Below are 22,749 nucleotides of genomic sequence, written 5' to 3'. Positions count from 1 at the left end.
TATTAAAATATTGGTTTTTAGTCATAAACTTTGCTCATCATCAAATAGTAAAAAGCTCACTTTTCGTTCCAAAACTTTAAAAAAGGTTCTAGTTTATGTCCTTTTTTGTCAACTTATGTTGACTTTTATTCTACATGTTCAAACAGAATGCTAATATGGTATATTTTTAGCATTAGATAATCTAACATGGACTAACTCAGTCAAAATTAAAAACAACACGTGGCACTAATTGATTGGTCACACACACTATTGGACATTTGAAATTTATCAAAACACACCCCACTTTCTATGTAGCCAACCCAAATTAATGCAAAAACATATCTTTTATTTATTTTTAGAACATATCCTCAAATATCTGAATTAGAGAAAACCTCCAAATTATTAGTGATAGGCGTATGGTTAAAGCCTTATTGTGGTCATAGTTTGAAGTTTATATATGCATACTCTTTTGTTCTTTCTCTCTCCCTATCTCATTGTGTTCCTGATTTTTTGTTGTTTATATGCTGGATTTCGATTTAAATTATTTACAAACAAAATAATGATCAAGTATATTATACTTTTTCCAATTATGTTACCTCAGTTTTCAAGCAGACCCTTGCCTCATGATCAAAATAGGGGAATTATATTAGAAGATGATACATACATGCATCACTTTACACCACAGAATTACAGCTGTTATGTTAGAATTCTCACATAAATTTTTTTTTTTTCCTTTTTTGAAGTAAAAACAAAACGTTCACTCCTCAAAAACAAAATGCATATGAATTTGGGATTTTCATATGGTATTTGGGGGGTTTTCTATAAGCTCTAATTTGAGATTTGAGGATTGTTTTTTGTCAATCTGAGTTGACAGCCTAGATAGAGAGTGGTGTTTTTGTCAATTTGGAAAGTCTAGAAGTGTGCATGATCAATCATTTGGCACAATGTGTTGATTTATTTTTTGGGGTAAATTTTTTTAATGAATTGGCCCATGTTAATTATCTAATGGAAAAAAAAAAAATTTCAACATTCATTTATGATGCATTATACATAGGGTAAAAGTTAACATGAGACAGTAAGATGATGGAAAGATATATGGTGGAATGTTTTCAAAGTTTATGAAAAAAAAAAAAAAGAAGGTAAAATACAGTTTGTAGCTCTAAGTTTTGCACTAACTTCAGCTAGGTTAGGACTTTTCAAAAGTCAAAATTGACCAATTTGATCCATAAACTAGTATACTCAATTTGCACCCTAAATTATTACTCATTTTTCTTATTTTTCATAATAATTAAGAATTAAGTTGGTCAATTTTAAAAAATTTTAAATCTCATTAACATTAACCCAAACTTCAAGGCTCAAGGAAGTTAATTGTATTTTACCAAAAATTTTTTTTAAAAAAATTTTGTGGATAAAAAATGAACCTCGTACAAAAATTTAAGGAGAAAATATATTATTTTTATATATTATATATTAATGTATTTATTTATTTATATATGGGTCCTTTACTTATGGGTTTCTCACATTCAAAATGGACTCAAAGTTGGCCCAATTCATTAGAAAACCCTTATCTTATTTCACACACAGTCCCCACACAAAACAAAAGCCTCAGCTTATTATTCACAGAGACAAAAAAGAAGGTTATCACCTATTGATACCTCAGTCCCTCAATTTTGCTCTCGCCTCCTCATCTTCTTCTTCTTCCAAGCACCAAAAGATAAAAACCAAACCCCTAAAAATCAAAAGGGCTTCAAAGCCATGTCACCAGGACCAGTTGTTGAGGCCGCAGAGCCCGAGACCTTGCTCCAGACCCCAGCCACCGACGAGCCCCAGAAGACTCTTGAACCCCAGGTCACCCATTCTTCACTTTCTGCTTCATTCACTTTCTGGGTCTTTTTTGCTTTTTGGGTTTTGAGTTTTGTGTATGTGTGTGTGTCTTAGCAGAACGACGAGGTTGTTGTTGAGGATGTGAAGGACGAGGATGACGAGGATGATGACGATGATGAAGACGATGACGAGGATGACAAGGAAGACGGGGCACAAGGTTTGTTAACTCCTTTTTTTTTTTCTTTGTGTTTTAAGGTTTTATGATACTTACTTGTGAGTGATTTTGTGTAGTTGGGGTGTTGGGCTTAATTTTTTGAGCAAGTGGGGTTTGGTTTATTGGGTAAAGATTTTGACTTTTGAATTGGGGTTTGGGGCATTTTTTAATTGAAGATTTTGGGGTATATGTTTTAGTCATTTTAAGTGGAAATGTACTGATTGAGAAAATGTAGGAATAAAGGAAGGGTTTTTATTGGTATCTAGGAGGACTGAGCAAAGTAACAATGGAAAGAATATAAATTGTTTGGTTGAGTTGGTCATACTTTAAGCAATGGCAAAAGAAAGGATTGTTTGTGTGAGATAAATTCTGTTCATTTGCTAGAAAGTGTATAAGAGTGGGTTGCATAGTATTCAGGTTCTTTGTTATTTTTTAAGAACATATTGTAGAAAATTTGACTTTTGAGGTAATGGAAGAGACTTAATGTTTGATTGTTGTAGTTGTTATTGTTTGGTACAGCGAGATACAACTGCTTCCTAAATGATAATGAATTGATTTTATTTGGTTTCATTTATCAACTATGATATTTATCCATGTGTTGCTTGAAAGCCAGGGATTATTTGGCTGTTTAATTATATGACTATTTTCTATATTGTCCAAGTTTTTTGATTGGAGAATGAGTTGCAGGTGGGAATGAGAGTTCTAAGCAGAGTAGAAGCGAGAAAAAGAGTCGCAAGGCAATGTTGAAGCTCGGCATGAAACCTGTTACCGGTGTTAGCAGGGTCACCATCAAGAGAACCAAAAATGTAAGCTGTTATCTTCTTGTTTGATGTAATCAACTGTCTGCATGATGGATGGAAATTCACTGTAGTTTTCTTGTTATTCAGATACTGTTTTTCATCTCAAAACCTGATGTCTTTAAAAGCCCACATTCTGAGACCTACGTCATCTTTGGGGAGGCAAAGATAGAGGACTTGAGCTCACAATTGCAGACACAGGCTGCCCAGCAGTTCAGGATGCCTGACATGGGATCTATTATGGCAAAATCGGACGTTTCTCCTTCAGCTGCTGGAGTGCAGGCTGATGAGGAAGAGGAAGAGGTGGACGAAACTGGCGTGGAGCCTCGGGACATTGATTTGGTCATGACACAGGCAAGTGTGTCAAGGAGCAAAGCTGTCAAGGCTCTCAAGACTCACAGTGGGGACATTGTCAGTGCTATCATGGAGCTCACCACTTAGATCTGCTCCATAGTCTATCCTGCAGTATTTCTTTTTGATGATTTTTGAAACTTATTTCATCATCTAGTTATTATAGTCTATTTGGCTCTCATCTATCTGGTGTCTAAGTTACCTTTCTCTTTTTGTTGGACTTGAGAGTCTCAGACAGTTTTCAGTCAAAGTGAGGTTGTCTTCCGATGAGTTATTCTACTCATGAGTAATTAAGCTTTTCATTACTGGTTTTCTATTGTTGCTTGAAAGGTTGCAACTCATTAATTGGGTTATGGATTCCTTAACAAAATTACTCTTTCTACAATAGCTTGTAAGAATTGTCTGCTAGAATTGCTTAGAATGTCTGAAAGGATGTGTTTAAAGACTCCTTACATAACATCTTAGAATTAAGCTCAAGTGATTATCAGACTTTTGAATTTGAGCTCTATTTTCTGTAATATTTTTCTGGGGCAGTTGGGTTTCTGAATTAGATCTAAAATGTAGGGAGTGGTGCGGTTTATGCTATCTTGACTGCAATGGTTTGACAGGTTTGCTATACTTGCTAGGTTTTAGCCACTTGGTAAAATAACTTGAATGTCCAGACTTTAAACATTAAATTCTCGTTGGTTTCCATTCTTTTTATTTTAGTGTTTTGGTTAATAATTCAATAGTTATTGCTTGCCTTGTATAGCCTGTTTTGGTTTTAATTGGACCTTTTTGCTACCAAGCAAAATGTCATGTATGCGGCACAGAACAGAAAGGCGCGGCTTTGTGAAAGTTGGCCTGGTGTCCATGGAGTAGCTTCTCTCAAGCTGATAAGAGGTTCTCCTAAATCGTAAATATCAATCGGTTCTCTTGATTGTAATCAACAAGGCAGTAACTAATCCAAAATAAGAGCATAAAAAACTTGAATAGTTATTGCTTGCCTTGTGATTATACTGATTGCAGGCACAATACACATCCAGCTTTTAGCTTAAAGATTACTAAGCTTCCCTCTCCTCTCTCTCCAGCTATTTATCACCCTACAATTTGAACGTATCTCACCAGCATCACCCGTTAAGACATCAAGTTGACTCATCTTCAACATTGCTGCAGCAAATTTGCTCCTCCAAAGATTGGGGTTCCTGGCATTTTGATTCACTTGGATTGCTGTTGCTGCGTTTGTCATGAGTGTTTGGTCTGATGCGAACAGTCCACGGTTAGCCAGAACATTCTTGTAGTAGCCTGCATCACGGAAGCTAGGGCAATCAGTGGTCGTTAGAACCACCAAACTAGGATTTTTGCTGCCTTGTGGACACCTCTGCTTCAACTGAGTCACATATGTAGAATCTAAACTTGGGTCCTGACTTGTGGTTCCATTGAAATTGTACAATCTTTCACTGAAAGAAGTGCAATGAGAGCGGCCGATGGTGTGTGCTCCTGTTAACACATTTTATGTTAGGAAAGTGCTATATTTACTACAAAATAAACTGATGTTGTAAGAATATGATCGGTATTATTCTTTTGTAATTAGTGATAATCAGTTATGCAGTAGAATTTAGTGTCCCTAAGATTAGTCTTTATGTTATTTAGTAGTTTCTTCTTCAAAATTTCTCAATAATATTGAGTTGGTGGTAAATGGATTTGGATAGTTTTACGAAAGTAGTCTGAAGTTCTTACCGGTAAGGGTGACCATTTCTTCTTGTGTGAAACCCTTCTCTGCAAAGGCTTGAGTGAGTTGGTCAACATTCAATGTAGGGGGAGGTAAATTAGTAAATGTCTCATTAACTAGAGAAATTCTGCCATCTCTTCTTCCAGCAGGAACCTCATAGCCAAACCCTCCAGTCTGCATGAAGAAAGTAAGGGTCATATATATATATGTGTGTGTGTGTGTGTGTGTGTGTGTGTGTGTGTGTTTTCAAGAAAATTTGCCTAAAATGTTTCAAGAGTGTAAGCAGATTAGGTATCTCTTACTATCATTATGCTATCCCTGGCTGCAAATGCGACTATATCAGCGCAGGAAACAACACCCTTACATATGGCTTCAATTCTAGCCTTGGCTCTATCAATGACTGCAAACCCTCGTAGACTGGGATCATTTGCTGGAGAATCTTGCTCTGCTGAGTTTCCTGGAGTGGAGTCAATGAGTACTGATGCATCACAACCCTGAAAGTAGTTACACATGTTAGTTACTCTTGTCAAATTGCTCAATATTTGACAACACATTTAAGAATATAAATTGGCACCATCTCCTGCTAGGTACTACTCAGCTCCTCTATGTTACCCACCAAAAGTTCTTTATTTTGATGGATAAAAATTTGATGCCTAATATCCCATAGATGGTTTGAACTGTACAGAAACAATTATCAATTTAGCTTGAATGATTCCTAGCCTCTTTGATCCTTTCCACGTTTCATGGTTCCAATTAAATATTACAAATATATCTAATCTCACATTATTTAAAATTGACTAATTGTGTGATTAAAATTAAATATTAGATATAGAGATGTATCTAGTGTAACATAATTTAAAATTTTAATTATTGTCACCATATATACCATTATATACAAGAAATTAAATCATAAAGTAATTAGGGTCAACATTTTTTGCAATTGTTAACATGGTTTGTTGTAATTGAAATAACATCACTTTCATTTGGGTTTGCCACTGATACAATTTTTATTATGGATCAATCAACAACAAACCATATAAATAATGTGAAAAATATTGTGTCCCTTAACTCTCTCAACTTCACTTCAAATATTGAAGATCACTCATGGATCAAATTAAGCTCCAATTGTCATTGATTGGAAATGAACATGCTTACTAAGTTACTTTACTTAAAATGGAGTGTCCAAGAGCCTTATAACTTAAGTGACACCTCTTAGTATTTGCAACAAAAACAACTAAGGTTCAAATTCCCCTCCTCAACTATCGAATCATCAAGAAATAAAAATAAAAGTGTGCTGTGATTGGTGATTCGTGGACTTTGAGAGAGAGAGAGAGAGAGAGAGAGAGAGAGAGAGAGAGAGAGAGAGAGAGGAAAACAAGTGATTAGCTGCATTAGCACATTTGCTTACTCTAACAAAGCAGTCATGGAAGTGTAGTCTCACAAGACCAGCAGCCACTCCCTCGTCCCTACTGATGCCTTTTCTGACCTCCTCTTTAACTATGGTTTCAGCTAAGTTACATAAATTTCTATAAAAGCCTACTTGAAGCTGAGAACGCACACTTTGACATAACAGAACCACAGTCAAAGTTATAAATGCACAAGTTAGCTTCCTTGCACTCATTTTGTTTAGAAGCTAGTAAGACCTGAAGGCATATTAACAACGTTATGTATAAACTATATATAGTTGGCAAAGCAGTACTTCGTGGTCTTATAGTTCAGACTAAAATATGCATCCAGTGCCATGCGAGAAAGCAAAATGAAAGGTGCAAGTATAGTGGGCTTTGACGACAATCGCACTATTTATCTATATAATCTATATATATATTGAAGTCCCTCACGTACAATTAATTTTTGTTATATGTTAGTTAAAATTAAGAGTAATTAAATTTTATTCACATGTGGTTAGTTCAATTTCATATTATTTACTCATGGTTTGAAATGTATCATTTTACCTGCTCAAGGTTGGTTCTGTTACGCAGTTGTTACATACCTCATTACTTTCACAGTTAAAAACATAAAAAAAAAAAAAAGAGAATTCAAGATCTGAATGGGATATTTATAAAAATTGTAGAATTTACTTATATACTTTGGCTCAAGCACACTACAAGTAACAAACTTGGCCAAAATCTAGAAACCCTATTCACTGAATGGTACAAATTCAAATTAAAAGGATTTAACTTGTGTCCAATGCTTTTTTACACTGAATACAACATGTACCCAAATCGTATCGTGTCCATTGCAAAAAAGGTGACACAAACTCCACCCAAACTAAAATACCCCTAATCTTCATAATCAACCTCCATCCACACTATTGGCAAAGCATAAGCAAAAAGCGTATGCCATTAATACTTAATCAAAGGAGTTAAAAAAATGTTTTTGGCAAAGTTGGAATAAAAGGACAACGAGAGTGAGAGTGGGTTTTGATGACAATTGCACTCGTATAGTTATTGTTGTTAGATCTATCTATATGAATGTATAAAAAGCATAATCTAAGAGAAAGTGTAACCTAACATTCCAAAGATTGTTCATTATATATTTATGGGAAATTATTGTATACTTCCGAAGAACTATAAATGCGTACTCTCTCATCTCATATGAATGGTGAGTTCCACTAATTAAATGCATGGTAGGACCCACCATTTATGTGAAAGAGAAGAGTACGCATTTATAATACTCCGGAAGTACCTAATAATTTTCCTATATTTATATGTCACATGTCTATGCTAATTTTTTAAAATTATGCCACCTAAATAGCATGTTTATGTTATATAATATATATTAAAGGTATAAATGGCAAAGAAGAAAAAGAAAAAGAAAAAGAAACAATATTAGTCTTAAGTTTAATTACAATTAATATATAATGAACTTTTCGGAAATCACATGTAAAAAAAACCAAAAAAAAAAAAAAACTGCATTTACCAAACTGCCATTACAAATCGGGGTCATTGTATGGTATCTTAATTGTTTCTTAGCACATGAGTACATGATACTCATAGTGGAGTTATGTAACATGAGTTACAAGCTAATGCTACGAATTTTTTGTTATATATGGCCATGCTATTGCAAATCTAAAATCACTTCAAAGAAAGAAAGAAAAAAAGAAACATAGGTTATCATATGACGTGACAACATCTATCATCAGATTTGATATAAACACAATCTTATTTAACCTTATCACAACCCAACATGAAAAAAGAAAAAAAAGAAAAAGAAAAAGACCATATAGCAATACTACTTGGTATGATGTGAGTAAGCAAAAGATGTGACAAAGTTATTGTCACATGTAATCTTATTATCATTAGAATAAGAAAGTGAAGTGATTTCATAGGCACAAAAAATCTTGCAAGTTTGGTTGGGTTGACCCATGGGTCATATGGGTTGACTTTTTTTTTTTTTTTTTCCTTTAGAGGATTTTATTTTTGTTTTTGTTTTTGTTTTTGTGTTTGTGTGTAGCATGTTGTTTTTACTCTCTTCTAGGTTTTTTCCCTCATAAACACTTGTAGATTTTTTCCAAATGAGTTTGAGATTTGAATGCTTCAATTAAGTGAACCTTAAATTTTGTAAACTTAAGTGTTTATGTATTATATTTAATTTATTTTTGAGTGGTTTTGTCTATTTATTCTCTTATTTGTATTGAAAGGAAGACAAACAATTTTTTGCATGTGAAAAAATATGGGTCATATTAGGTTGATGCAATTGAAAAGACCAAGAAAGGGTTATAGGTTTGGCAACCCGTGTAGGACAACTTGTTATGACCCAAATTCAATCCAACCTAAACCCAAGCCCAATTGACCAAACCCATTTTCCAGGTCTAAGAAAGATATGACCTTTTAGGCAATCTGATTCCTAAAAGTTGGGCCGAAATACATGGGGTAGTTTTATGTAGTTGATAAAAAGGTTGTCCTTTGAATCAACTATTACATTTTGATTTCATTATTGACATGATATTTTTTTAGATTTGACTTTACACATAATACCATGTAATTTAAAATGTTAGATAACTTATTATTAAATACATTTTTAGATTTGTAATATTTAGTATGAATCATGAAATAAATTCATTTTAAATAAAAAAATCCTGATTCCACTATATCTTTTTCAAAATAAAACAGCCTTTAACTTAAAAGCATTATTGTTTGCTTTGTGATTAAACAAATACAGAAGCAATAAGAGTCCAGCCTTTAGCTTAAATAGTACTATGAAACTTTCCTCTCCTCTCTAGCTATTTATCACCCTACAATTTGACCGTATCTCACCAGCATTACCCGTTAAGACATCAAGTTGACCCATCTTCACCATAGCAGCAGCAAATTTGCTCCACCAAAGCTGGGGGTTCCTCTTGCTTTGATTCACTTGGTTTGCTGTTGCTGTATTTGTCATGAGTGTTTGGTCTGATGTGAACAACCCTCGGTTAGCTAGAACGTTAATGTAGTAGCCTACATCTGTGCTGCCAGGGCTAGAAGGGTCCATTGGAACCACCAAATTAGGATTTGTGTTGCCTTGTGGACACTGCCTCTTCAACCAAGATGCATATATGAAATCTAAGCTTGGGTCCTGACATTTGGTTCCATTGAAATTGTACAATCTGTTGCTGAAAGAGGTGCAATGAGAGCGGCCAATGGTGTGTGCTCCTGTTTATCACATAATTTTTTCATGTCATTCAAGTATAATTCGCTTTCCATATCATTAAACATCAAATCAAGAAATTGATTGTTAGAGAAAATCATGGTATTAGTTAATAAGGGATTGATTTCTCTGACAATCAATATCTTGATTTGATATTCAATGACATGGAAAGTCAATTTGGAATGAAGTTACAAAAACTTATACAAGTGAATGAAGTTCTAACCGGAAAGCGTAACCATTTCTTCTTGTGTGAAGCCCTTCTTAGCAAAGATTTGAGTGAGTTGGTCAACATTGAAAGAAGGGGTAGGTAAGTTTGTGAATGTATCTGAAGCTAGAGAAATTTTGCCATCTCTTCTTCCAGAAGGAACATCGTAGCCGAGCCCTCCAGTCTACATGAAGAAAATAAAGGTCATATATATGTTCAACCAAATTTACCAATATATAATGTTTCAGGAATGTTAAGCAAATTAAGAATCTCTTACTATCTCTATGCTATCCCTTGCTGCAAATGCAACTATATCAGCGCATGAAACAACTCCCTTGCATATGTCTTCAAGTTTAGCCTTGACATTATCAATGACTGCAAACCCTCGTAGACTGTGATTATTTGCAGGAGAATCTTTCTCTGCCTTGTTTGATGGAGTGGAATCAATGAGCACTGATGCATCACAACCCTGAAAGTAGCTAGTCAACACTATGTATTAGCGACTCTTATCAAATATATAGCTTAAAACTAATAGATTGGCACCCATCACTCTATGTTAGCCACCAAAGCACACTGGTTAAAGAGGATCCTAATATGTCTCTAGTGATAGGTCACTTAAAATTTTAGATAATGAAGCATATGTCGTCACATTAAAAAATGTAAATTTTAACGGTGAAATAGACTCTCTCCAATATTTCAAGTGAAATGTAAAAGAGATCCTATCAGAGAAAACCTTGAAACCAAAGCGAGAAGAATGAGGGAAATAGCAGCATGTTTACTTACTCTAACAAAGCAGTCACTGAAGTGTAGTTTTACAAGACCAGCAGCTACTCCATGATCCCTAATGAAGCTGTCTCTGACCACATCTTTCACAATTAATTCGACTAAGCTACAGGAATTTCTATAAAACCCTATTTGAAGCTGAGAATGCACGCTTTGGCATAACAAAACCACAATAAAAGTAATAGATACAAAATTTAGCTTCCTTGACCTCATTTCTTTTAGATGCTAATAAAACTTGAAAGCATCTAACATCTAATCTAATCAAATCTAACTATATATTAAAAAAATTGGATCCAAACAAGTGATTGATGAATAGAATGATGACACATGTTAGAACTCGTCTATTTCTTCTTATTTTCTTTTGAGTTATTGCCAATTACTTCCTATCAGAGCCCATTATGAGCATAATAAATTTCTTCCATCAATGTTTTAAGAAAATAAATTTCTCCACAAAAACTTTCCATAAATGTTTTGGCAATATTAGTGCTTGTGGAGTGTGGAGGGGGCAAGGGCCATGATTCAAGTTTTCATGAGGTAGTTGTATATATATACACTTAGATTAGGCTTAAAGTAGAATTTCTATCATGTAGATAAAAAAAAGAGCTATAAAGAGGAAAAAAAAAAAGAAATCTAAATATCTTCTTTTGCGCCTTTTTTTTCCTTTTATTTTGATTCTTATTCTCATTTGAGCTACATATTAATGAAAGAGAAATGATATGTTTATAACATTGTCACAATAAATTTTAAGTAGTAGGTTATTAGAGGATGAGATATTATGAGTGGGCAAAAAAGCAATTTAAGATGTTGATTTAAATTAAAACCAATATCAACTTACCATTTAAATTTTGTTGTGAAAGTATTATGAAAATATTGTAGACATAACATTTCTCATTAATGAAAACAACAATAATTATTACTTATTATTTTCTATTAAAGCCCATTATGAGGATAATAAATTTCTACTGTCAAAGTTTTAAGACACCAAATTTCTCTCCGTAAATTTCCCAGGAAAAATAGGCATTTGTCCTTATTTTTAAAAATATTTAGTACAATGTCCCTGTTTTGAAACTATTAAATACCATATCCCTATTTTGAAACTCAATTTAAAAAAAAAAATCGAGTTACAGGAGAGACTTGACTTTAGCAATATCGAGTTCTATGCATATTTTGCCACTTAAATGTTTTTTTAAATTTAAATGAAACTCGGCATTGCTAATGTCGAGTTTCACTTAAAAATATACATATAACCCGATTTTGAGATATTGAGTTTTATATCAAACTTGATTTCGTTAAAATTGAGTTTAAAATATAGGAGTATTCTACTAAATAGTTTCAAAACAAGAACATTGTACTAGATATTTTAAAAAATAAGGGCGAAAACCCATTTTCTCCTAAATTTCCCATAAACGTTTTGGTAGCTAAAGTGGTAAAAAAATAAAAAGTTAAATGTTTTCTCTTGCACCTTTTGACCTTTTGTCTTCTATTTTAATTATCATTCTCATTTGAGCTACCTATTATTAATGACAATAAATTTCTCTCCACAAATGTTTTGGTAGCTAAAGTGAAAGGAAAAAAAAAAAAAAAAAACTTTTCTTACACCTTTTCATCTTTTCTCCCGAAAAAGATTTAAATGCCTGAACTTTGCTTCTTATCTATTGTGTTTGTAGTTCTCTATCACTCATTCCATAATCACTCCACTTTTTCTTTACATCTAATCTATAGTTTGTTCTTATTCGTTTTTATATTTGTAGTACCAGTTCATTGTCCAACAATCCTATTTGGCCAATCCCAGAAGGAAAGTAGCGCTAATTGCTCATATTTTCTATTCAGATTATTTGGCTGAATTTTTTAGGTGGAAATAAAAATTTCAAGTGTTCAAGTTTTAATTGAATTTTGAATTGTACAACTTTCACTCTTTTTGAAGATGGAGTATGTTATGATGAAAAGGTTCTTCCTAATCGTTCAAGGATGGAATTGTCAAACAATTTAAAGATATTATTTATATTTCAAAGTTTATATTTTTTTCAACACTGTCATTGGATGAATTTTTAATGTATATATAATGTCATTTTTGGCCTTGTACGGCTATTTGCATATCTAACAAAGAAGTGGTCGAGAAGATTTTTCTTTTTTAATAATTATTAATTTTTAAATCGTGAGAAGGACATAAAGAATTCAGGTAATTTAATACATAATTAATATACATTGAAATTTTTAGAAATTTCTTTTTTACTTATTGCACCTTACCGCTTTCATGATGCAATACTTTGAATTATTTTATTTTTATGCAAATTTTAATTTAATTTATCGATTAATCCACTATAACTTTGCTAACCACAAAAACAAATCTTGAAATATGTCGTTCAATTAGTGTTAGGAAATGGATGTGTGACCCAAAAGATTGGAGAGCCTTTGAAGCGATATTGCTTGCTTTGTGATTAAACAAATACAGCAATAAGAGTCCAGCACTCCAGCTTTTAGCTTTTATAGAGTACTATGAAGCTTTCTTTTCCTCTCCTCTCTAGTCTCTAGCTATTTATCACCCTGCAATTTGAACGTATCTCACCACCATTACCCGTTAAGACATCAAGTTGACCCATCTTCACCATTGCAGCAGCAAATTTGCTCCTCCTAAGCATGGTGCTCCTTGCATTTGGATTCACTTGGTTTGTGGTTGTTGCGTTTGTCATGAGTGTTTGGTCTGATGTGAACAACCCTCGGTTAGCCAGAATATTCGTGTAGTAGCCTGCATCTGTGATAGCAAGGCTAGACGAGTCCATTGGAACCACCAAATTTGGATTTGTGTTGTCTTATGGACATTGCTGCTTCAATTGGGATGCATATATGACATTTAAGCTTGGGTCTTGACTCATGGTTCCATTGAAATTGTACAATCTGTTGCTGAAAGAGGTGCAATGAGAGCGGCCAATGGTGTGTTCTCCTGTTTATCACATATATTTTTCATGTCATTCAATTTTTTCTTTTGATTTGTATGGGCTTATAAAAGTGGTTAAAGTTCTAGCTTACTGGAAAGTGTTACCATTTCTTCTTGTGTGAAGCCCTTGTTAGAAAAGAATTTAGTGAGTTGGTCAACGTTGAAAGAATGGGGAGGTAAATTTGTCAACGTTTCTGAAGCTAGAGAAATTTTGATATCTCTTCTTCCAGCAGGGACATCATAGCCGAGCCCTCCAGTCTGCATGAAGAAAATAAGGGTCATAGACTCATATATATGTTCAACCAAATTTACCAATAATGTTTTCAGAACGTTCAGCAGAGTGTCTCTTACTAACTCTACGCTATCCCTTGCTGCAAATGCAACTATGTCAGCACAAGAAACAACTCCCTTGCATATGGCTTCAAGTCTAGCCTTGGCATTATCAATGACTTCAAACCCTCGTAGACTGGGGTTATTTGGAGGAGAATCTTTCTCTGCCTTGTTTGATGGAGTGGAATCAATGAGCACTGATGCATCACAGCCCTGAAAATAGTAACATGTACTTGTTAGCTACTCTTATAAAATATATAGCCTATATAACTTATATATTGGCACCCATCACTCCTGCAAGTACTACTGAACTCCTCTATGTTAGCCACCAAATCCCACAAGTTGATGATCAAGTCCACCAGTCAATTATTGAAAATGAACATGCATACTGTCCTAATAATGCAGTGTGCTGTGGTTGGTCATTTGAGGACTTTGAAATGGGTTCCATCTTATAGTTAGCTTTAGACATTAAAAATATGATCCTCTCAATTTTACCATTAAGATTTTAGTTCTTGGACTTAACAGTATACATGCACGCTGTAATATCATTTAAATTTTTTTAAATGATGTGATATTGGATATGGAACAAGATATACCTTTATATTTTGTATTATTTCATATAAACTATAGAATGATTCCATTTGAAATGGAGAAGATTCTAATATGCATTTAGTGCTATGTTATTTAAAATTTTAAATAACATGATGCTAAATATGTCGTCAGATGCAAAAAAATTAGATCTTAATAGTAAAATATTGCCTCTTTCCAATATATTTCAAGTGAAACGGAGAAGATCCAATTGGAGCTAATCCTGAAACCAAAGCGACAAGAATAAGTAATTTAGCTCGTTTACTTACTCTAACAAAGCAGTCATGAAAGTGTAGTCTAACAAGACCCGCAGCCACTCCCTGATCCCTAAAGAAGCTGTTTCTAACCTCATCTTTGACTATGAATTCGGCTAGGCTACATGAATTTCCATAAAACCCTACTTGAAGCTGAGAATGCACGCTTTGACTTAACAAAACCACAATAAAATTTATAGAAGCACAAGTTAGCTTCCTTGACCTCATTTCGTTTTAGATGCTAATAAAACGTGAAGAAGCATCTAGCATCCTAATAAATTATATATGCCTGTAAAAGTAATACTTGGTCGGTTATAATTCAGAGTAAAATATGCTTCTAGTGCCATATGAGATGGAAAAAGACTGGAAAAGTTATTGTTGTTTGATTGATGAAATTAAAGAAAATAAACTGTTTAGAGAAAGTAGAAAAAAGGACAACTGGAGTGGGTTTTGATTGATGACAATGGCACTCCTATTGTTGTTGTATTAGTTTAAAGGCCATATCATGGTTTAAGCAGGATTGAATTTAAAATAAGTGAATAAATCAATCTCATTTGACTTGAGTGCAACAAAATTCCAAAGGTGGTTGTAGAAGATCATATTTTGTTGTATTTTATTGAGTATTGCTAACGATATTGAAAAAAATTATTGAATACTTCATATTCATTCACAATCATTCACCTCACCTAGACAGCTCGACCCTGCTACAATACAAAAACAATAGGGCGTTAAATATGGACCACTTTTCCATGTCTCTAGCAATTTCATATATATATTTTTTCAACATATACAGAGGAAAAGGAAAAAAAATACATAGTTAAGCAATATATGATTGTTTGTTGATAAATGGCGCAAATCCTCTTGTAATATTTTTATTGACATGAGATATGATCAACTTGTATGTATACCGTAATTGTACTTTTTTTTCAAGATTATGTGACATAAAGATGAAGCACTTATTTCAGGGTTGGCTTATTATGACCGTGAATCCTTATTACAGTTGGGTCCGTTGAACAAAAGGTTAACTTAAGGCTTAAAAAGTCTCCTTAACGATCTCTTTAGCAACAAAAAACACAAAACTAACTTTCACGGATTGTAATCTCGTGCATTAGGTAGGCACTATGAATTAAATTTCAACGTTTAGTTTCCTCCTATATTTTACTCTTTTTACATCTTTTTTGTTTCAATAAGTGGGTGAAGAGAGGTTTGTTCTTTTTATTGGGAGAATCGGGCAATACCACTTAAATTCAAGACTATTGACATCTCCTATATGGCTATTGTAAAAGGTGAAACTCAACATGTTGTGTGATAGTTGAAGCTCTAATATCAAATTTTGTGATTTAGGACTAATATAAGCACATTCACATAAAAAGAAAAGAAACATTCACAAGAAACAATAATATTTAATATGGTTTGGCCAACTCCATGCCTATATCCACAGGCAACGTCAACCAAAAAATCCATTATCAGTGATAAGGATCACAGTGACATTAATCAACACTCATAAATTTCACCAATATTAACAAAGAAAATCCAAACAAAAATTAATTAAGAATTTGAGGCAAAATTCAGATGGGAATATTTATTACAAATCCACTCTACCTCTAATTTGATTTCGTTTGCCAACTAAAATATATAGGAATTACATGCATAAGTCTTGATAATGGATACATTAAGCATTAGCGAGGGTATTCATCTTAAAAAACATGTGATATAGGAGTATACATCTAAAACTGGTTCAATTCTCATACAAGATTAAAAAGTAAGATCAGTTCAAAATCCAACAACTGCAATAACGAGTAAAACATATCTATTCTTCTCCTATTAAACTACATCAATGTAGCATTTTGGTCTACTTTACTCAATTTAAGTTCATTTCAATTGTAAGGTCTATTAGTATATAACTAAATGAGTTAATTTGATTATTTGTCCAAATCTATTAGTACATGAAATTATTTAAGCATTTTTAAATTAAAATCAGTTAAACAATAAGATCTATTAAATAATGCATCTTATGAATGTTTTAATTAAAATTTTTAATAGAAAAAAATATTTAAACAACATTGTTTACTACAATTTTTTTTATACAAAATGACATGATTTTTTTAAATCAACAAACATAATAAACAAATTCCTAATTATATTTTTAATGATATTGTACTTAATACACATAAATCTTATATATAAATCTTAAGCGCAATATTTATAATTGTTACACTTCTTTTGAGCCACATTAGCGAAGCATTTTGGTCCATTCGGTCTAATTTGGTCCAGTTCAGTCCAACAAGGCACACTTCGGTTCAGTTGGTCTACTTCAGTTTATTTTGGACTGACGAGGCCTTAAATTGATTTTTTAAAGTTGCCTTTCTGTTTTGTGCTCAAAATTCTTTTATTTTTTTTTAATTTTTGAATTGAAATGTATGAAATTTTATTCTATTTGGGCTAAACTCTTTAGTTTTTGGCTAAAAAATACAACAAAAAAAAAAGTCATTAGAAATTAGAGATATGAGCACTAAAAAGGAATAAACATGATAAATATTCAAAAAATTGTCTTAAAATTCAAGTTTCAATAATATAGACATTATATTTATATTTGGAAAGAAAAAAAGGCTTTAATTGTAAACTTATATAATAATTTAAACTTAATGTAACATGTTACATATATTCCATGAAATGAGGGTGTGCATTTTTTTTTTGTAATAATTTATTTTTTATTCAACAACAATACATAGTGATATATATATATATATATTAAGAATTCTCATAATTTCAGCACTTTCTTCATGGGTAGCTCGGCCAAAGATGAGGCTGTCATCAGCGAAAACAAGTGGGAGAGCTTTGGTCCATTTCTACATGTTGATATCCCCCTTAGCCTTCGATTTTGGATTGCTTGGTGGAGCAAGGAAGAAAGCCCTTCCGCACAAAATAGGTAGAGGTATGGCGATAGTGGGTCTCCTTGGCGAAGACCTTTTGAGGGTTTGATGCAGCCTTGTGGAATGCCATTGATACGGACAACATAAGTGACAGAACTAACACATTGCATGATAAGTGCCACCCACCTTTCTAAGAAGACCAATTTAAGATAATCTATTGAAGACACCTCCATTCAACCCGATCGTATGCTTTACTCATATCTATCTTTAGTGTCATCTCCCTTATCTTCCCCTTCTTCTTCTGTCTGATATGGTGCATGGTTTTTGACGCCACCAAAACATTATCAGTGATTAGTCGCTTCACCACGAACGCACTCTGATTTTCACATACTAGCTTTGGCAAAATCTGCTTGAGTCTCTTTGTAATAGTCTTAGATGCGATTTTGTAGGCCACAATACAAAGACTAATGTGGCGAAAATCTGTTACTACTTTTGGATTTTTTACTTTTGGGATCAGTACTATATGAGTCTCATTGAAGTTTTGGGGAATTATGCCATAATTTAAAAAATCCAAAATAGACTTAGAGACAACAGATCTTACCGTGGGCTAGAAAGATTGATAGAAAAGTGGGGGCATTCCATCTGGGTCGGATGCTGTGGTTGGGAACATCTGTTTCAGTGCTCTCTCTACCTCATTGACTTGGAATTCCCTCAGCAGTGAGTTGTTCATTGGACCCGTGACTTTGCAGTGGATAGCATTGAGAAGCTCCTCACTCACTACTAGGCTTGTAGTAGTGAAAAGAGAGTCATAGTAATCCACAAATATCCTGCTTACTACTTCCACATCCTCCTACCATTCTCCATTAGCATCCTGGATCCTATCAATGGTGTTTCATTGGAGCCTGCTTGAAGCTTTGGTATGAAAAAGGAAGTGTTTTTATCACTAGACTTTAACCAGTTGATCCAAGACCTTTGGTGCCACATTGTTTCCTTTGAGTCCAGTAGTTTGTTGAGCTCTCTCCGAACACATTGGATTTCTTCCATTATGTCTGGACTACCCTTTCGACATTCTAACATCTCTAATTTTGTTTGTAATGAAGTGATTTTCTTCCCCATGTGGCCAAAACAATTTTTATTCCAGGCAGTTAATGAAAGGCGACATTCTTAAAGGCAATGAAACAGCGGAGAACCTAATTCTCTACACATACATTGAAGCCAAGTAGTGGTGACTACCTCGGCACATGACTTCTCTTTAAGCCACATCGTCTCGAAACGAAAGGGCTTAGGGCCTCGTTTTCTCGGGTCTTCAACTGACTGTCTTTCAGCAAGAGCATACAATGATTTGAAGAGAAGTTGGGCTTGTGGTATAACCGCTTTCCTGGGAATCGAGCTGCCCATCTCGTGGAAACCAGTGCTCTATCCAAGCGCTCCCTTACCCAGCCTATGTTGCCTAGGCGTCTACTCCAAGTAAAATCCTGACCAATGTAGCCCAAGTCATGCAGCTGACAAGAGTTTATTGCTTCACAAAAGTTCGCCATTTGGCGTAATGGCCGAGAGCTACCCCCTTCTTTCTCATCACTGCGCATTAGCTCGTTAAAGTCTCTAGTGCACACCTATGGCAAACTATTGCTGCTAGCTAATCTTTTCAACAATAACCAGGACTTTTCCCTTTTGCTAGTGTCCGAGTTTCCCGTGAACCTCCAGTTTTGCGACCCGTCATTGTGATCAATGATCGCGTCAATGTGACTCTCCGAGAAAGATTGAACCGAAACCGACAAGTCTTGCTTCCATAAGAGCACCAAACCCCCACATCTCCGTATACTAGGCACCACCAGACCTTGGGTTCTTTTCACCTTCTCCTTTATTTCATCAAATTCTGCAACAACAAGTTTAGTTTCCATTAAGAAAATTAAAGTGGGATCTTCGGAACACACTACCTTGTCAAGGGCTCGAACTGTATGATAGTTCCCAAGCCTTCGACAGTTCCAGACTAAGGCACTCATTGATTCCGGCGGGGTTACATAGCAACCTCCGCCGATCCCAAGTGTTTTGCCATCAATTGACACATCGCCGCAACCTGTGCCTCCACCTTGATCCTTTTTTCATTGAGATTATTCTGCTAAACCTCTCTGAGCGGCATCGTGTCCTTCCTCTTAGCACCGATGGCCTTCTCTCCACCACTACATTCTTTCCTTTCCGCCGGTTCTCTTTGTATACACTTCCATGTACCCAAAGATTCAGCTCCTCTAACTTCATTTTTCCTAGTATCCTCCGCCGATATCGCCGTAATGGTTTCTTTACCCACATTTTTGTTGTGTGGGATCTGTTTGCCCGAAGTATGCCTTACAACCTCAGGTATAAAGGTGTTGGAAGGTCCAAGCGTAACCTTCTAGGCCAAACTCCGTGTCTCTTGTTGGTCTCTTGTTGGCTGGTGTGGGCTCCTTGTCTCCTTTGGTAGAGCTGGGGACTTAAGAAGCCCATCAACTATATTTATTACTCCACCCCTCTTATCAATGGTTAACTGGGCCTCTAGTTTTTTTTCGGGGCCCAAGCTTCCACTTTCCTCCATTATTGGCCCACCTTGGCTAGCTGGCTCCCTTTGAGAATAGATCACGTGTGTTTTCTTCCCCTGATTACCCTCCCTTAGGATATCAAATTCCTTAATAACTTGATCTATTTCATGTAACTGCTCTGAGAATGACACAGAGCGAGATATTCACGGCGAAGTATCTTCCTTTTCCAAATCACCCATCCGATGAGGATCCAAGCGCTGTGGAGGAATTCCACCACCGATACTCCTTGGCGTCATCGTAGGGCAAGTTTGGGAGCCTTCTTGGGACTGCACACCTGTTTTCCCATTGCTTTTTCCTCCCCCTCTACCTCCGTTGGACTTGCGCTTGTTAACCTCCGCGATCAAGGGTTGTTGGAGGCGCTCAGGATTCGCTTGCAACCACGGTCCAAATTGCCTGTCTTCCGAACCAAGCGATTCTTTGCTGTTTATCCAGAGAGAGCAATCTCTGTCGTCATGATCTAGCTTTCCGAACCAGTAGCAAAAGATGGGAAGGCGCTCGTATTGGAAGTCTACCCACCCTATATTTGAAATACCCAACCTTAGGGTTCTTCCCCGGCACAAAGGTTGAGTTATATCAATCTTTATTCGGACCCTAAGATACTTGCCCATACTAAAGCCCTTTTCCCCCACGTCCACCTTCTCCACCTCGCCTAGGGGCCTTGCTATCTTCTCTGCAACCTCTCTAGTCTGCATTCTCATGGGTAGACCGTGAATCTGGACCCAAAATGGGGCCCTGTCAAAACTAATTTTGGAAACCAAATCTTCAACCTTGAACTTGTGTAGAACTAGTAAGTACTTGTCAAAAGACCATGGGCTAGACCAAAGAATTCATTCCATATCATCCTCATTTTGGAACAAGAATAGCACTGTATTGTCTCTAGCATCCTAGACCTCGAAGTTTTTCGATGTCTTCCAAATGGGTTTCAGTACTTTTACTACCGCTTCTAAGTTTATTCGTCTCTTCGTTAGAAACTTCCCTTCTAAAATCCACCCCTCTGATGTTCCTGAACATCGAGATCGACCTCATCCCCCCCATGCTTTGAAAGTTTTAGTTTCTCACATCGTCTTGCTAAGTCCTCGATGTTAGAGAGTCAGACGAAGGAGAAAGGGTCACCTAGAGTTCTACCTAAGCAGGAGGAACTTTTCTTGTCAATGACAAGCACCTTTTTTCATCTCCAGGGCAACTAATTATGATATATTTTAAAAAGTCAATTTAATAACATCTTGTCTATTTATATAAAATAATATTATAATTAAATAAGTTAAATCTTTTTATTAAATTACATTTTCATATATATATATATATATATATATATATATATATATATATATATATATATATATATATCTCACTATGTATTGTTGTTGAATACAAAATAAATTATTTATTTAATTACATAAAACTTATAAAAATATAAAATACTTTTAAATAATAGGACTATTTTACCTACAATTTTTACATTATATATATCACTATATATTGTTGTTGAATACAAAATAAATTATTTATTTCATTACACAAGACTTATAAAAATATAAAACACTTTTAAATAACACATGACTATTTAACCAACAATTTTTACATTATATTATTATTAAAAAAATTGTAATGCATTTCCCATGCACTATGTGGGTTAGCGACTAGTGTTTATAAATTACAAAATTAGTTTAGTTCTATATAAGCTAAAAAAAAAAATTCATTCAAAATCTAATAATTGCAATCAATTGATGAGTAATAAATGTTTACCCTTCGTAAGTCAATATTTAGAAAACCTTAGAACTAGTTCATCTCTAATTATAAGATAAACTAAAAATAAACTAGTTCACAACTGAGTAATGGAGGTACTGCCCGCCTTGATTTATCCTTTGAGATTACAACCGAATGTCTTATGCCTAATTCTCCCAATAAATAAAGAGAACATAATTTCATAGCTCTTTTCACCCACTTATTGAAAAGAAAAAAGAAAAAGAAAAAAAGAAAGTAAAATAGAGGGGGAAACTAAATGTTGAAACAGAATTTCAAAGGATTTTTTTAGTCGTATTAATGCTAACAATCCTATCCATATGTTGGGAAAGTAGTTCTTACATAATGCCCATTTGGGCAGGGGAGAAACATATCAGAGAACATTCTCCTAGCTAATGAGATGGTTGAGCAATACCATAGGACACATGGACCTAGCTAGATGTACTTAAAAATTGACCTAAAGAAGGGATTATGATTCTATTAAGCATGGGACTTCATTTTTATGTGCTTGGTGGCTGTAGTTGATGTGAGAGACAAGGAGATATTTATTTATTTTTGAAATAAGGCAATTAGGATTTCCTTGTCAATTAGAACTAGGATTTAATTTTCCTATATAAGCAAACTATTGTACCCCTTTTGGAGATAATATAGAGATTATTATAACTTGCACAAGATTGAAATAATACCACGTGATATAACTTAGAGATATACTTCATGATATTTTAGAATACACTTAGAAATGCACAAATACAAATAAAATGCGTTTTGTTCAAGGATATGGCAACACATGAAAAATAGTACCCTAACAACTTGGATATTTGTAAAGGTGAATATCAATTCACTATGAAATGTAACAAGGGGAAACAAATAATATTAAGGTCTCACCCATGCCTCTACAAGAGCATCACATGGGATGATCAGGTGTAAGACGTTTTCCTAACATTGCAGAATAATGGTAGCACA

At 34.4% G+C, this 22,749-nt stretch overlaps 3 protein-coding genes and 1 pseudogene across 3 annotated transcripts; 1 reads left to right on the top strand and 3 right to left on the bottom strand.

Annotated features, from left to right (window-relative positions):
- The first annotated feature begins 1,572 nt into the window (after positions 1 to 1,572).
- LOC142619210 (nascent polypeptide-associated complex subunit alpha-like protein 4) lies at positions 1,573 to 3,479 on the top strand. The gene is made up of 4 exons (XM_075792280.1): positions 1,573 to 1,827; positions 1,921 to 2,020; positions 2,705 to 2,823; positions 2,905 to 3,479. Exons 1-4 carry the CDS (start codon positions 1,735 to 1,737, stop codon positions 3,253 to 3,255), a joined length of 663 nt encoding a protein of 220 aa, XP_075648395.1. The 5' UTR covers positions 1,573 to 1,734; the 3' UTR covers positions 3,256 to 3,479.
- Positions 3,480 to 4,198: 719 nt separating this feature from the next.
- Positions 4,199 to 6,497, bottom strand: LOC142620081 (peroxidase 5-like). The gene is made up of 4 exons (XM_075793513.1): positions 6,285 to 6,497; positions 5,179 to 5,370; positions 4,885 to 5,050; positions 4,199 to 4,644 (listed from the first exon to the last, which is right to left on the bottom strand). The coding sequence occupies exons 1-4, from the start codon at positions 6,495 to 6,497 to the stop codon at positions 4,199 to 4,201; spliced, it is 1,017 nt and encodes a 338-aa protein (XP_075649628.1).
- A 2,597-nt stretch (positions 6,498 to 9,094) lies between these two features.
- Positions 9,095 to 10,703, bottom strand: LOC142618626 (peroxidase 5-like). Its single transcript, XM_075791573.1, has 4 exons — positions 10,491 to 10,703; positions 9,985 to 10,176; positions 9,726 to 9,891; positions 9,095 to 9,507 (listed from the first exon to the last, which is right to left on the bottom strand). Exons 1-4 carry the CDS (start codon positions 10,701 to 10,703, stop codon positions 9,095 to 9,097), a joined length of 984 nt encoding a protein of 327 aa, XP_075647688.1.
- A 2,072-nt stretch (positions 10,704 to 12,775) lies between these two features.
- On the bottom strand, positions 12,776 to 15,015 carry LOC142621201 (peroxidase 5-like; annotated as a pseudogene).
- Positions 15,016 to 22,749: the final 7,734 nt, after the last annotated feature.

The sequence above is a fragment of the Castanea sativa genome, chromosome 12 (genome assembly GCF_040712315.1).
Source record: "Castanea sativa cultivar Marrone di Chiusa Pesio chromosome 12, ASM4071231v1".
Taxonomy (NCBI): domain Eukaryota; kingdom Viridiplantae; phylum Streptophyta; class Magnoliopsida; order Fagales; family Fagaceae; genus Castanea; species Castanea sativa.
This window is presented reverse-complemented; position numbering and strand designations above follow the sequence as displayed.